General features: G+C 38.5%; 1 protein-coding gene across 1 annotated transcript; it reads left to right on the top strand.

The window, feature by feature from the left end:
- Positions 1-153: 153 nt before the first annotated feature.
- napab (N-ethylmaleimide-sensitive factor attachment protein, alpha b) lies at positions 154-14,288 on the top strand. Its single transcript, XM_048265020.1, has 11 exons — positions 154-736; positions 2,598-2,677; positions 2,799-2,915; positions 3,434-3,480; positions 3,726-3,803; positions 6,658-6,713; positions 7,812-7,896; positions 12,224-12,328; positions 12,713-12,781; positions 12,860-12,910; positions 13,539-14,288. The coding sequence occupies exons 1-11, from the start codon at positions 639-641 to the stop codon at positions 13,638-13,640; spliced, it is 888 nt and encodes a 295-aa protein (XP_048120977.1). The 5' UTR covers positions 154-638; the 3' UTR covers positions 13,641-14,288.

The following is a 14,288-nucleotide window of genomic DNA, read 5'->3' as shown; positions in this document are numbered from 1 at the left end:
AAAGATTCCCCACATCTGAAATGATTGAGAATATCATATATGATTCAGGCGAATATGCGGTCTCATTTTGGGTCCATGCACTGTCATGACAGGTTTTATTATAAACATTGGGATGATTTGTTGCCAGTCTCTCGGCTGCTATGATATTCAATTTTGAAGTGTTAGAATCAACCCTGGTATAGGGCCATTGCATGTTTTTTCACATTCTTCAAAGTGAATTGTTAGATGTTACATGCGCCACATATCTGTTCAACCTATGAGAGTAGCAGCTACAGGGCAAAATCACAGAAGCTGCACTACTACGGGCCTACTATTTTATAATTTGCCTCATTTGCTCCAAACCGCAATAATATCGGTAGAGGACGCCAGTGACCCGTGGTTTAAATTAAGAGGATTCTGTGATTACGATTAATTCTATTCCTTTAACTTTTGATCATATCTTACACATTTGTGTGGGATTTTGTATAGTAACAACAGCTGTTTGTTATGTTTACATGTTTGAACGTTGCATGTAACCTTAGCTCTCCGTTCTCACGTGACTGGGGCGAAAAGCAGTGATGTGGCGGAATTCAGTTTCAACTTTAGCATAACGTTAGCTACATAACTAGCTGGCTAGTGCCTAGAATTTAGCTGACAAAATGGACAACTCTGGGAAAGAAAAAGAAGCAATGGCCCTCATGGCTGAGGCTGAAAAGAAAGTAAAATCATCTCAGTCGTTCTTTGGATCTTTATTTGGGTAAATATTATTGTGAAATCAGCTTTCGATCTAACTAACCAACTTTGCCGACAGGGGTTTTAGCTTCATGCAGCGGGGTTGAGTTGTTTACAACTTTGTTATCTAGTTTCATTGCTTCTACGTCTCACACACAATTATTCAGATTTATAGTATGTCATTCCATGCAAAACCGTGTACAAAACCTGCTGGTTACCGTTACCGTCAAAACACAACTCTGTGGTGGAGTTGGGAAGCTAGGTAGCGATGTCTTCGCATGTTGTTGGTTGAATAGCAAATATATTAGCAGTGAAAATATCCATGTAGCTCTAGTGGTCTAATTGAAACTGTCAGTATTACTATGCAGGTCTGTCTACAACAAAAATGAACACAAGCTAAATGGCCATTTCCCTTCATAGTATTCATATTTACACACAAAGGAGCCATGCTAAGTGAGCTCAATGCTAGCTAGCATGAGTATTGGACGATTTTAGGTGTGTACAGGTGATATGGGTTACCATCAACATTGAGTCAAGGTAGGGCAATCCTCCTCCATACCTGTTTGGTTTCTGGCAGGGAGAGTCTTGTAACAAAACTGCTCACATGTTCAACTGACATGTGCATTAAATAATCCAGAGGTATGTCTACTAGAACTATCGATTTCAAGTGTGCAAAGGCACTTTTAACATGACGAGAAATATGTGGCCTAGGCTATATCCAAGAAAAAATGCAATTACATATTTTCCCCAAATCGTGCAGCCCTATTTGAAACATGTCTTTTTAGGCAAGTACTGGTATTCTTTTTCAAATGATTTGGCATGGTATGTGACCATGTGGACAGATAATTCCTTTGATGGACAAGAGCAGTAGGTTATGATTAGAATATTTAAGTGAGAATAAGTTAACAGGGCTGTACGTTGACTTTTTTTTGTTTATAGCACTGGAGCTACAGAGGCTGATAGTTTTGTAGCACCAGTGATGGGCAGTAGCGTCACTACTTGTAGTGAAGCTACTAGCTTACCGTAACGACATTTCTTAGTAGCTTGGTGGTAGCGTAGCCATTTTCTGAAGCAGATAACTTTTCAATAACTAAGCTGTGTTTGACCACATAATGCAGTAGCTTTTACAGAAGCTACATTTTCCAGAGCATTTGTGGAGCTCACAGTAGAGCCTCCTTCTGACCGCTTATACAGGAATCTTTTAGGAAAGACAAACTAATTTTCCATGCCAGAGATGAAGCAACGAAATTGTGCTTGCAAAGATGTTGGTGGTCATCTACTGGGTGGTTTTATTGAGCATGTCTATAAAATAGGCTGTCAAAGTTGTTTGTATTAGTTTTAACTTTATTATTATTTTTAAATGTAGCACCAACATTTCAGCCAAGTGGAATGAAACTAGGATAATCAAGAGGTGAAGCTTGTACAGGCAAAAATCCACCCAACAATGAAGATAAAAACATGCACACACACACACAAGTAGCTTCTGGTGTAGTAAACTACTTTTGCAAAATGTATGTAACTTCTACATTTTGTCTTGAGGAAGCTTTTGGGTAGTTAAGCTTTATTTAATATAGAGTAACTGGTATCTTAGCTCACTACATTTTCTTGCCCATCACTGTGTCACTGTGTAGCACAATCCACAAACCCTCTAGCATCAGTATGTAGTTACATACACCTCCTGTAGGCTACACTCTACAAAAACATTTTAAATAAGGTGTCACTGGTGCTAGGCTGGTAAATCATTCATAGCACTTTATTGTTGCATGTGCTAGACAAATTTACAATATTCTAAAATGATGACTTAATATAAGTCAGAAAAATAAAAACACTGTCTTGTTAACACCATGTTGTGCATTTCCTGGTAGTAATGGCTAATTTATTCATAGGGGCTCATCAAAGCAGGAGGAAGCCTGTGACATGTATGCTAGAGCAGCCAATATGTTCAAAATGGCCAAAAACTGGAGTGGTAAGAACAATACACACTTTAATTCATTTTAATTTCTATGATTTCTGTGGCTGTAAGTTGGTACCTATCAGACATGCAGGTGGTTTGTCTTAGTGTCAGACTTGATGTTTTCATGTTTCAGCTGCAGGTAATGCCTTCTCCCAGGCAGCTCTTCTCCACTTGCAGATGCAGAGTAAACATGATGCAGCCACCAATTTCATTGACGCAGGGAATGCTTTCAAAAAAGCAGATCCACAAGGTAGTTTCACACTTTAAAACACTTCCAAATCTCGTTGCAGGCCCTTAGATGACCTATAGTCACTAAACAGTCTAAGTTCCCAAGACTGAGATCCCATTTTATTTGCTTGTTTGTATTTACATCTGCTCTGCAATGTACAAGGTACAAGGTACAAGGAAGTTTATTGTCACATGCATATAGTTACTGGAAGTAAGAAATGCAGTGAAATTATGTCTGGTGTCAGCCTATTTGTGCATTTATTGGGGGGGGTAAAAAGTGCAGTAGAAGAGGGGTTTAGTAGATTAAGTGGCAAGGGCTGCATAAGAAAGGTGGGGGAGGATTGGGATTAGGGGGCACCAACAAGGAGCACCCATGTAGTCAGATATGTCAGATCATTCCTAGTTTGGTTCCTCTGAAAGTAAGTTTGATGAAGGAAGTTGCTGTGACTACCCACATGTTTACATATGAAACACACTGTTAAAGTCAGCCTTTTCCCTGATTAATTATGTCTGTCATTTCTTCCCTTTTTCTTTGTACAGAGGCTATAAACTGTCTGAATCGGGCCATTGAGATCTATACAGATATGGTGAGAAAAGGCAACATGATTATAACAACTTACCAGATATGATTATCATGATAGAATGATTATCATGATCTATGATTATGTTAGTTGTGTTTGTCTTTGCTTTAGACTTCTTCAAAACAGGAAGAGCTTCTTCGACCGCTGACATACTTTGTTTCCCACCTAAACCACATGTCAGACCAGAAGTCTATAACAAAGAGAACAGCTTTAGAACAGCTATTTGAGAATACGCTATGCATTTTTTTCAGGGTCGTTTCACCATAGCAGCCAAACATCATATAACAATTGCAGAAGTATATGAGACAGAACTGGTGGATATTGATAAGGTAAAGTTGAGTTTCTGCTCTTTAACACTTTGTGCTATATTGGCTGTGCTGCATTATACCCTATATGGCCAAAAATATGTGGGCATCTAACCATCACACCCATATCAGCATGTTGGACACCCAACTCCAAAAACATGGCCATTAACTGGAGTTGCATCCCTCCTCTGCATCTATAATGGCCTCCACTTCTCTGAAGACTTTCCACAAGACTTTTTAGGTGTGTGGAAAATTGTACCATTCAGGCAAAAAATGTAATATACAATGTATAGGCAGGTGGTGCATAGACAGGACAAGAAATATAGTGCAGTGTAGACAGTAGTATATAGTTGGTTTACAGAAGGTGGTTTAGAGTAATATAAATTAAATATTAATATGTGTAGTGTATTAGCAGTTACCTTATAAGATCAGAATAAATATGTAAAATTGAACAATGTATGAACAACATATACAGATATGTGCAATGTAGTAGCAGTAACATTATAATAGTAGTAAGAATAATATAGGTACATTATATGCAGTGTATTAACTGAATATATTATAAGAAAAACAATAAATATGGATTTTCAGTATGAATCATAGACAGAAATGTACAGTATGTACAGTATTATGTAGCTTTATCACCCGGGGAGAAGAAATATTCTTTTCTGATTGACTAGTGAGATGCTATTAATTCTGAATAACAGCCTATGAAGTAGATCTGGTAAAAAAAGTTTCATCACCGTTCCATATCAATGCTTATGAATGGTAACTATAACAAGCATAGTAGGACGACGGTTGAGCCTGAAAGCAGGCTTCGCAACAATGGAATCAACTGTAAACAAGCTAACTGTCCATGCGATCGCTGTTATAGGGCCAAAGAAAGTTGTACAAGTCGGCTTCTTTTTAAACGGAACTGCTTGTTTCCTTTGCGTGTTATAAAGACATGACTATTGCCTATAGTGGCAACCGGGTGATAAGCGGGATAACGGCTTTCGAGGTGTCCTGTTATATGGAATTAATGGACTTCAGCGGTGCACGTCGGGGAGTTCTTTGCCTCTCGCCCTCGTCCATTAATTCCGTATAAGGACTCCGCGGTGGCCGGTATCCCTTACTTAATGCTAACCACTGGAACCTATAGGCCCAGCCCAAATCCTGAAAAACTAAAGTAGCTTCAGACTAGTTATTCCACCTCCATGAAACCTTATAATAGGCACTGCATTCCTCTAAGTAGCATCCTCCTGGCATACGCCAACCCAGATTCATCCATCAGACTGCCAGATAGTAAAGCATGATTCATCACTCTAGAGAATGTGTTTCCACTGTTCCTAAGTCAATCGGCTGTGAGATTTACACAGCTGATGCTTGTCATTGCGCATCATGATCATTGGCTATTGTGCAGCTGCTCAGCCATGAAAAAAACATTTATTGAGATACCGTGACTCCTAGAGAACCTATACTCATTCTACTGCTAATGTTAATCTTTGAAGATTTGTATTTGTGTTTGATTTCTGGAGTACAGTGGGGAAAATAAATATTGAACACGTCAATTTTTTTGAGTAAGTATACTTCTAGTGAGGCTATTTCCATGAAAATTTCACCAGACATTATTATTATTAACTTCGGTAATCCACACATATAAAAAAATCCAAACATTAATGTTCATAAGTAGAGTTATGAGTAAAAAAGTGGAATGCCACAGGAAAAAAAGTATTGAACATGCATACTGAAATTTCTTAAATGCTTTGTGGAAAACCCTTTATTTGTAATGAGAGCTTCAAGGCATTTCCTTTATGACGAAACTAATCAGTCACAGTATTCAGGTGTGATTTTGGCCCATTCTTTTAAACAGATAGTCCTTTAATATTGAAGATTCCAGGGGTCCCTCTTGTAAATCCTGATCTTTAGGTAACTTCCAAAACTGTTCAACTGGATTTAAGTCAGGGCCTGAATTTCCTTTCTCTGAAACCAATTGAGAGTTTCCTTTGCTGAATGCTTTGGATCATTGTCCTGCTGGAAGGTCTAGCCATGTCTCATCCTCATTGTTCTGGTGGATGGCAAGATTCTCTCAGAAAAAATGGCTCCATTCATCATTTCTTCAACTATATGAAGTCTGCCAGTACCATGAGATGAAAAACAGCCCCACACCGTGATGCCTCCACCTCCAAACTTCACTGTTGGTATGGTATTTTTAGGGTGATTCACAGTGCCATTTCTCCTCCAAATATGGTGTGTAGTATGACATCCAAAGAGTTAAATTTTGCTCTCACCTGACCAGAATACATTCTCTTAGTATTTCATAGGCTTGTCCAAATGTTGTGTAGCAAACTTTCAATGAGCTTCGACATGTTTTTCTTCAGTAATAGAGTCATGTGAGAGAGTAGAAAATGTCATGCGAATAGCCTCTCTTGAAGTATACTTACTGAAAAAAATGTTGACGTGTTCAATACTTATTTTCTCCGCTGTATGTGTTTGAGTTTATGTTAGTAATAGGTGTGACTGAAACAACTGGTTGAGTAATAAAGGGTGGTGTCCACATACTTTTGGCCATTTGTCTATTTATGATAGATTTATTGTTAAGTAAATACAAAGATGTTTTCAGCCTTCCTCACTAACAGCAGCTGTACCCACTAGGAGTGCATCATGAAAAATACTTGTTAGACAGAGCTGGCTATGTCTGTTAGCGTCCTCCTATCTGATATTTTGCAGAGATTGGAAAAAATCAGTGATTATTTTGTGCCTTATTAGATTTTTGTTCTCAAAGAGCTACCAGGAACTACATCTTAAACATTTCATGGCAATTTAATGAATGAATGGTAAAGGAACAATGTGCATGCTGGCATTTAACCTATTTATTATGATTTATGATCTCCTGTAGGCTATTGCCCATTATGAACAGGCTGCTGATTACTATAAAGGGGAGGAATCTACAAGGTAAGCTATAATAAATTAATAAGTCTGTTGTTAACGGGATATTCCACCATTTGGGGAATTACACTCATTTTCCACCTCCCCTTGAGTTAAACAATTTATCTTTGACCATTAGCATCTTGCCTTCTAGCATCACGTTTCAAAGTGACTAAGATTTCCAGTAATTGTCCTATTTAAAACTTAGAGTTAGAAAGTGTAATAGACTAATGGAAAAGGAAACGTGGCGATTTGAAATGGAACTATACTCTCATTCAAATGTAATAATCCAGTCACTAACCAATTTGTCTGCTGCAGTTCAACCTTGGTACTGGAAGTTAGCCTATGGGCACTATTTTCAAGTGCTGCATGATATCATTGTGCTTCTGCGCCCATGGTGTTCCTTGATTTATTACGCTAAATGGTGGAATATCCCTGTAAAGGTTTACACTTTAAATCTTAAGGTTAATTTGTTTTGAATAAATGGTAAAGGCTGCCACAGCCACAATACAAAAACATCACAGAACATAGCACATATGATACACATAGAGTAGATAACACATACATTGTGAATGGGTACACATTCACAGTCAAGACACAAATTACACTCACACCACTCATACCCCATAAATGGCACTCTCTCTCACCCAGTACCACTCAGCACAGTCACAAGTAGTCACTCATTCTCTCTCTACACTCTATTCTCCTTTTCTACTCAATCTTATGTCTTCTTTTTAGGGCTGAACGATTTAGGGAAAATGTCTAATTGAGATATAATACATTCCTTGATGTTTGCTTAATCTTATCTTTTTGGGCATGACCAGCACTAGGCTACTTCTGCTAAACAGTTTTTGCTGTACATATATTGTACTGCTGCCTGTAGTGCTTTTTCAAGTGGCCTAAAGAGGTAGCGACTACTTGGTGATTTTTTGCATATTACCTTTGTTTGCTTGTTTGTTCCATCACTTCTTGTAAATCCAAAAAACCCGCAAAGAATTGTAGTTGCAAGCTGTATGATTAATTGCAGCCTTTGCATTTTGCTAATTGCATTAGTTGAAATTGTGATTTCGATTAAAAATAGATTCATCTTTTCATCCCTAATCCTTTCATTATCTTTCTGTGTAGCTCAGCCAACAAGTGTCTTCTCAAAGTGGCAACATATGCTGCTCAGCTGGAAAAATACCAGAAGGCCATTGAAATATATGAACAGGTGGGTCTCACTGGAAACTTTGCTGGATTTACCAGGAAATTAAAAAACACCTCAGCCCAAGAAAATGGAATCATGTAAAGTTCTGTTTTGTCACCAATCCTATCCATCAACGAACTACTTCTATGAAGTCATTTCAGTCTAGAATGTTATGTTAAAGGAGAATTCCGGTATTTAGCACTTCGAGTCCCTTTTCTGGTTTGTTTTGGATGAACTAGAGTGGTGAACACCGACATTTTGACGATGGGTCCTGTCTAGACTTTTCTGACTCGTTTTGAATCGCCTCTGACTACTTCAGAGTGGCAGCCTATGGGCATCCACAATCATGTCCTTAAAACAACCCTTAACGTTTGTTTTACCACCGGGTAGTGATGTTCGTTGATGTTCCAAAACAAGTAGCGTAGCGAAACTCAGTTTCTGTCTTGTTTTATTTGGCATTTTGTAAAATCCTATTGATTTCTGTTGGAAGACTCATTGCACGTTGATATTACTGCGCCAGCGGAAACGGAGGCTGTTTACATTTGGTTGTAGTCTTTCGGCGAGACTTTCTTTTATTGTCTATACATGGATTTCTATGCAACGTCACAAAAACATGCGTGCGCAACCAAGAGGCAGAAAGCACCATAGAACAGCATGAGCAATGCAAAAGAGCAAAAGAATAAAATGAGTTTTTGTGCTGAAAACTGCACCAATTCGAAATCATGATGGTTACAGAATGTTAAATATGTTCAATATCCCTAACGGAATGCATGTCTTCCCAAAAATGACAAAATACGATGTTATATTAATAATGCAAATGAACGGCAAACTTTGAAAAATAGTCTGAAATGAGATGTTATTATCATTGAGACAACAGGGGTATACAATAAAATCTGATTGTAGCTTACAGCAGCCGACTATTTAGGTTAAGTTTATAACGTTGTGGACGGCCACCAAGCGTCTTCTGCCTCACGGCTGCGCGCATCTAGTTTTGTTGGTAAAACGTTGGTAAAGCTCAAATATTTAACGGAAGTTTATACGCGGTTGTGAGGTGAGAAAAAATAGTTCCACAATAGCAAATAACGCGGCTGGAAATCATACATTGCGCCGATATATGTTTTTTTTTTTTTTTTTTATTATCGACGACGAACACCACTAACCACTTGGTGAGTTGCACAGTTTTGAAAACGAACGTTAAGGGTTGTTTTAAGGACATGTTGTTTTAAGGACATGTGCATGCCCGTAGGCAGCCACTCTGAAGCAGTAAAGGCGATTCAAAACGAGTCAGAAAAGTCGAGACAGGACCAATCGTCAAAATTTCGGTGTCCACCACTCTAGCTCCTCCAAAACAAACCAGAAAAGGGACTCAAAGTGCTAATTACCGGAATTATCCTTTAAACGGAAATGTTTTTAAAAAAATATATGTATATCGGAACATCACATATTTCCAACCTCTTACGTGTATGTGTTACTTAATATTAATTTCTATACAAACTAAGACGGCGGATTCCTAAAGAAACGCAAGCACCCAGACCATAAGTGTATCTAAATTAGCTATGTACCAAAAATTACATTTTACCGTGACTCGAAGAGCTGTAAACTGTGTTGTAAGGCTGCGTGTACAAATCCGCTTGGAGCTCCAGTGGAATTTTGATTTGCGACGAGAATTCTCGGGCTAACCGTTGATGTGCTGTGAGAAAGGTTGGGAAAAGGCCCAGCACTAAACTCCGAGCGTGGTAAACAAAATCGGATATTTCGGGCAGTAAAAGCCCGAAGTTGGATCGCCACCTCTGGCCCACTTTCGACCATCATATTTTAAACTTGCCAGAATATTAAGATAATACCATTGATTGTTTTCAAAATATTTTTGATAAAAATGGTGAAAACTGTGAGATGAGCACAACACCAGATCTGCCCTCAGACCAGCTTCTTGCTATGTGCAATTCTACTTGTATTTTTTTATTTCACACTACTTGGGCCAATGGTAGAATACTGGTCACTACTTGGGCCAATGGTAAAAAAAGCAACATGGGATGTTGATATTTAATGAAGCCATGAATGAATCATTATGCCTATGATCCAAACATAGACTACATGATCAAATAGCCTAGTTAGGCCTACTTAAATTGTCTGGTATAAACCAAATCAACTCTCCACTGTGTGTTTGCAGTTAATATTTATGCAACGTTAGAACTTAACAAGTGTTGGCTTAACAAGTTACCAGTCCAGAACACACAGAAAATTGCAACAGAAAGTTGCCTTTATAATCAACTATTTGTTCCAACAGCATTTAAACAAAGCATTTATAAAATTGAAAAAAAAAAAAAAAAAATACATAAGAAGTAAAATAAAATACTGTTACTGTACTAACTGTATCACATTATCCCAAGCTTCAAAGAGCTCCCCACGTTTGTGACAGAATTCAGACGTGACACATCTAAATTCTCAGCTTGTTTATACCTCACACTGAACACATAAGAACGCTATGCCCATCACTCTGGGGTGTGGTAGCCTACTCTCTGGGATTTATGCACCAAGGTGACTGAAGTATCCAATTTGTGTCTTGAAATTATGTTTGAAATAAATGTCTTAGAACAAAAACGTTGATAGACTTGTATTTTATAGTTAGGCTAGTGAAAACGAGTTGATAAGTAGGCTAGTTGAGTTTGTTATCATAAACATAACAGCTAACGCCATGTTGAGCAGGAGGAGTTGAGCACTAGGCTACCATAAATCCTCAAATTATGCCCGGGATTGATTCTATTTATAGCAGGACAAATAAAGGCAGGTTTACATATACAAGATGGGGTAACTAGAAGACATTGTTTCGATTTAAGTCAATGAAATAACACCTCTTCTTAATATTTTATTATATGTTGTATTGTATTGTATTATGTTGGTTGGATTAATAGCCTACAGTTGGCAAAGAAAAGTCGTTTTCCTACCATGGGTCTCCAACGTACGTTCTCAAGATCATTCTCTTGCCGCCCCTTTCGAGCTAATTGCCAGAGGCTGAAGCCTACTACATTTAAGCACAATTGTTGCGACTCAAGGCATTCCAGCCTACGAATTTTATTAAAAAAAAGTACTAAATCATGCATAATTAAACAATAACTCACGGGGGGCAGCCGTGGCCTACTGGTTAGCACTTCGGACTTGTAACCGGAGGGTTGCCGGTTCGAACCCTGACCAGTAGGCACGGCTGAAGTGCCCTTGAGCAAGGCACCTAACCCCTCACTGCTCCCCGAGCGCCGCTGTTGTTGCAGGCAGCTCACTGCGCCAGGATTAGTGTGTACTTTACCTCACTGTTCACTGTGTGCAGTGTGTTTCACTAATTCACGGATTGGGATAAATGCAGCGACCAAATTTCCCTCACGGGATCAAAAGAGTGTATATATATACTTATACTAACTCAATTTAGGCTACTTGGCTACGCAAAAAGGTTTCCATTACAGCACAACCCCTATTCATTGAAGGGTTGCCTTGTCTCGCAATAAACCGCAGTGGAAATCCCGACACCTTTTCAACTGCATGAAACTTAACAGAGAACCATCAAATATCTCCCAGATTTCAGTGCCCATCAGTCCCAACATTTAGCAATATAATCAAACAGTCCAAAAGTAAATTAAATCCCAAACCAAAGCGAAAATGCTTTTGATAGCCTACCGGTATGCCGCTCCAAACGAAACGCATGTCTAAATGCAGGTTAGAAATATTTTAAAAAGCCTGTCTCGAATACCAGCCTGCCTCAAATAAAGATGATGATGAATGATTTATGCTAAGCAAGTAGCCTGGATTATTTTATGATTGTTAGTAGACAAACTGGCTTCAGATATCCAACAGGGTGAATATGAGATTGTGCAGTCTTACAGTACTGTAGATGGCTGTGGTTAGTGATGCTGTTAATGGGGAGTTTTACAGTTAGCGCAAATCCTATATGTTATTATTTATTTAGTGTACCTATAAGGCTTTTTTTCCCTTATCACAAGTGAGGGGGACGACGGCTGTCTCTTCAGCACTGCGGGGGACATATCCCCCACGTCCCCCGTGCCTCTTGCGCCCCTGAAATATTGTCTCTTGAGAGACAGTATAGCATGGAACTTTGGCCAGCCTGTAGTGAGTATAGTGTTGAGCGAAGTGATGTCGTGTCTTTAAAGGGAACTGGAATTTTAAACATGGGCCCTATTTGTAGATCTTTGTGGGTGCAAAAGAGATTTTTATTGGCAACAAATATTATTAAAATCGGTCCAGTATATGGAAAATTTGCAGATGTTTTGAGATTTTGTGTTTCTGTTGAAGTTATGCTAACAACTGCAAGTACTAATGGTGCTTTTGTAATATTCCTCTGCAGGTTGGAACCAATGCCATGGACAGCCCTTTGTTGAAGTACAGTGCGAAGGACTATTTTTTCAAAGCAGCTCTCTGTCATTTCTGTGTTGACATGCTAAATGCCAAGGTATAGCTTTCTTCTACTTCCTCCTCTGTAATTCAATATATGTTTTGCCATCTTAGTCATTATCAAACAGAAATCTTTTTCATTTGTTTGAATGGATGCACTTTCCCAGTTTTTGTTTGTGGTCCTAAACCTAACCTAAACTTAATACCGGTGAGGAAATGAGGTTGCGCACACACACATCTTCACCAGTATATTTTTTGGTCAAGTCCTGCTCTGATGATGGCCATTCGGCCTAAATGTTGCCATGTTTGGTTAGCCAAATAGAGATGAAATGTAGTCCAGTTCTATGAAGATTTGTGGGTGCTGCCTCGTTACCTTAGAGTATTTAATTTGGAATATTTCTTATTGTCTTATTCTTCTTATTGTCTACTGTGTCTTGTACAGTTGGCCTTGCAGAAATACGAGGACATGTTTCCAGCCTTTTCAGATTCACGGGAATGCAAACTGCTGAAGGTATATACATTTCTTAAGCTGTTATCAATGTTATCTGTTAATATCATAAAAGTAGTTAATGATCCCATGTTACCACAGAAACTTCTGGATGCCTCTGAAGAACAGAACATTGATGCCTATACTGATGCAGTAAGTGATTCAAGCTCATACTTTCAAGACGTGTGAAAGTTTACATTTTGTATGTTCATGTAGCTTTCACGTTGATTTACACAACTTTACACAACTTACATGTCAGTAGTATGATCAAGGCAGCCTTATGAAAATGGTGTGGGGCAGACCCACAACCTCGTCAATTTTGCCTGTTAGGAAAGCGTGGAACATGAACTCTCTCATGAACCTTATCAATGCCATTTAATTCCAAGAAAAAACATTTTCAAAATCAAAGTGTGGTTTATGTAATCAAGGAAAACTGAATAGCAAACCACCTCAAATGTAAACATTTATTTCATCACATAAGCAAAGAATTCAATTAACCAAACTATACAATTTCTAGGAGGTATATGTATAACAATGTGCATGCGGTGTTTAGATGAATAATTTAAAACTCATTGTTGAGAAAGAAAGTGACAGACTTAATGCATGAATGCGTGGAGGCTAAAAAGTGCGTAGTTATGATGCATGGGAGAATATGGCCTTGAGTGATCACTATGAATACAATATCACTAAGGAAACAATATTTTACAACCTCATAAGAGAAACGACAAGCAGATATTTGCATCGCATTGTGCGCCAACATTGAAATGTCATGTTTACTCAGGTGAAGGAGTATGACACTATCTCACGGTTGGACCAGTGGCTCACCACCATGCTGCTGCGCATCAAGAAAACCATACAGGAGGATGAGAGTGACCTTCGCTAAAGACTCTCTCTCACACACAGTTGCCCAGCGACAACCTTGTATTTTGGATCATTCCCAGATTTTGCTATGTGGCACTTTTTAGTGACTTACAACTATTGTGACTTACGACTATTGTGACCGTAATCTGTCAGTTTTTCAACAACAAAAAAAAGCCTTATGTGCCTTCTGCTTCTGATGAGCCTAGATTTTCTTGCCTGAAGTCCATCTTCCCAGACTCTCTGGGAAGGTCTGGCAGACCTTTCATCCACTGGTGCTCTAAATAAGGTCTATTCATGACCCTTAAGAACACTAACTTTCTTGAATGGAAATCTGTTGCCAGGGTGAGCAGTGCCTTCAATCATGACTAGTTGCAGCACACTCTTTGGAACTTCAAAGTAGCTCTGAGAACCTTTGTTATGTGCTATCAGAAAAACAGACATAGGTCTAAGCACAGCAGAAATAGCACAGTATAACAGTCTATAAAAGATTCTTTATGCTGGTATTCCATATTGTACTATTTTATTTTATTTTATTTTTTGCCACAGGATGGTAGTCAACACGTTCAAACAGTAAACTTTGATTTTTTGTGATGAATTTGGTTGGAACAATTAAAAAATCTAAAAATGGTATGATGCACAAGCTTTGTAAAATATAATGTGTATGAATGAA

This window comes from Alosa alosa, chromosome 15 (genome assembly GCF_017589495.1).
Source record: "Alosa alosa isolate M-15738 ecotype Scorff River chromosome 15, AALO_Geno_1.1, whole genome shotgun sequence".
Classification (NCBI taxonomy): domain Eukaryota; kingdom Metazoa; phylum Chordata; class Actinopteri; order Clupeiformes; family Clupeidae; genus Alosa; species Alosa alosa.
The sequence above is the reverse complement of the archived record's forward strand: the minus strand, read 5'-3'. Positions and strand labels throughout refer to the sequence as shown.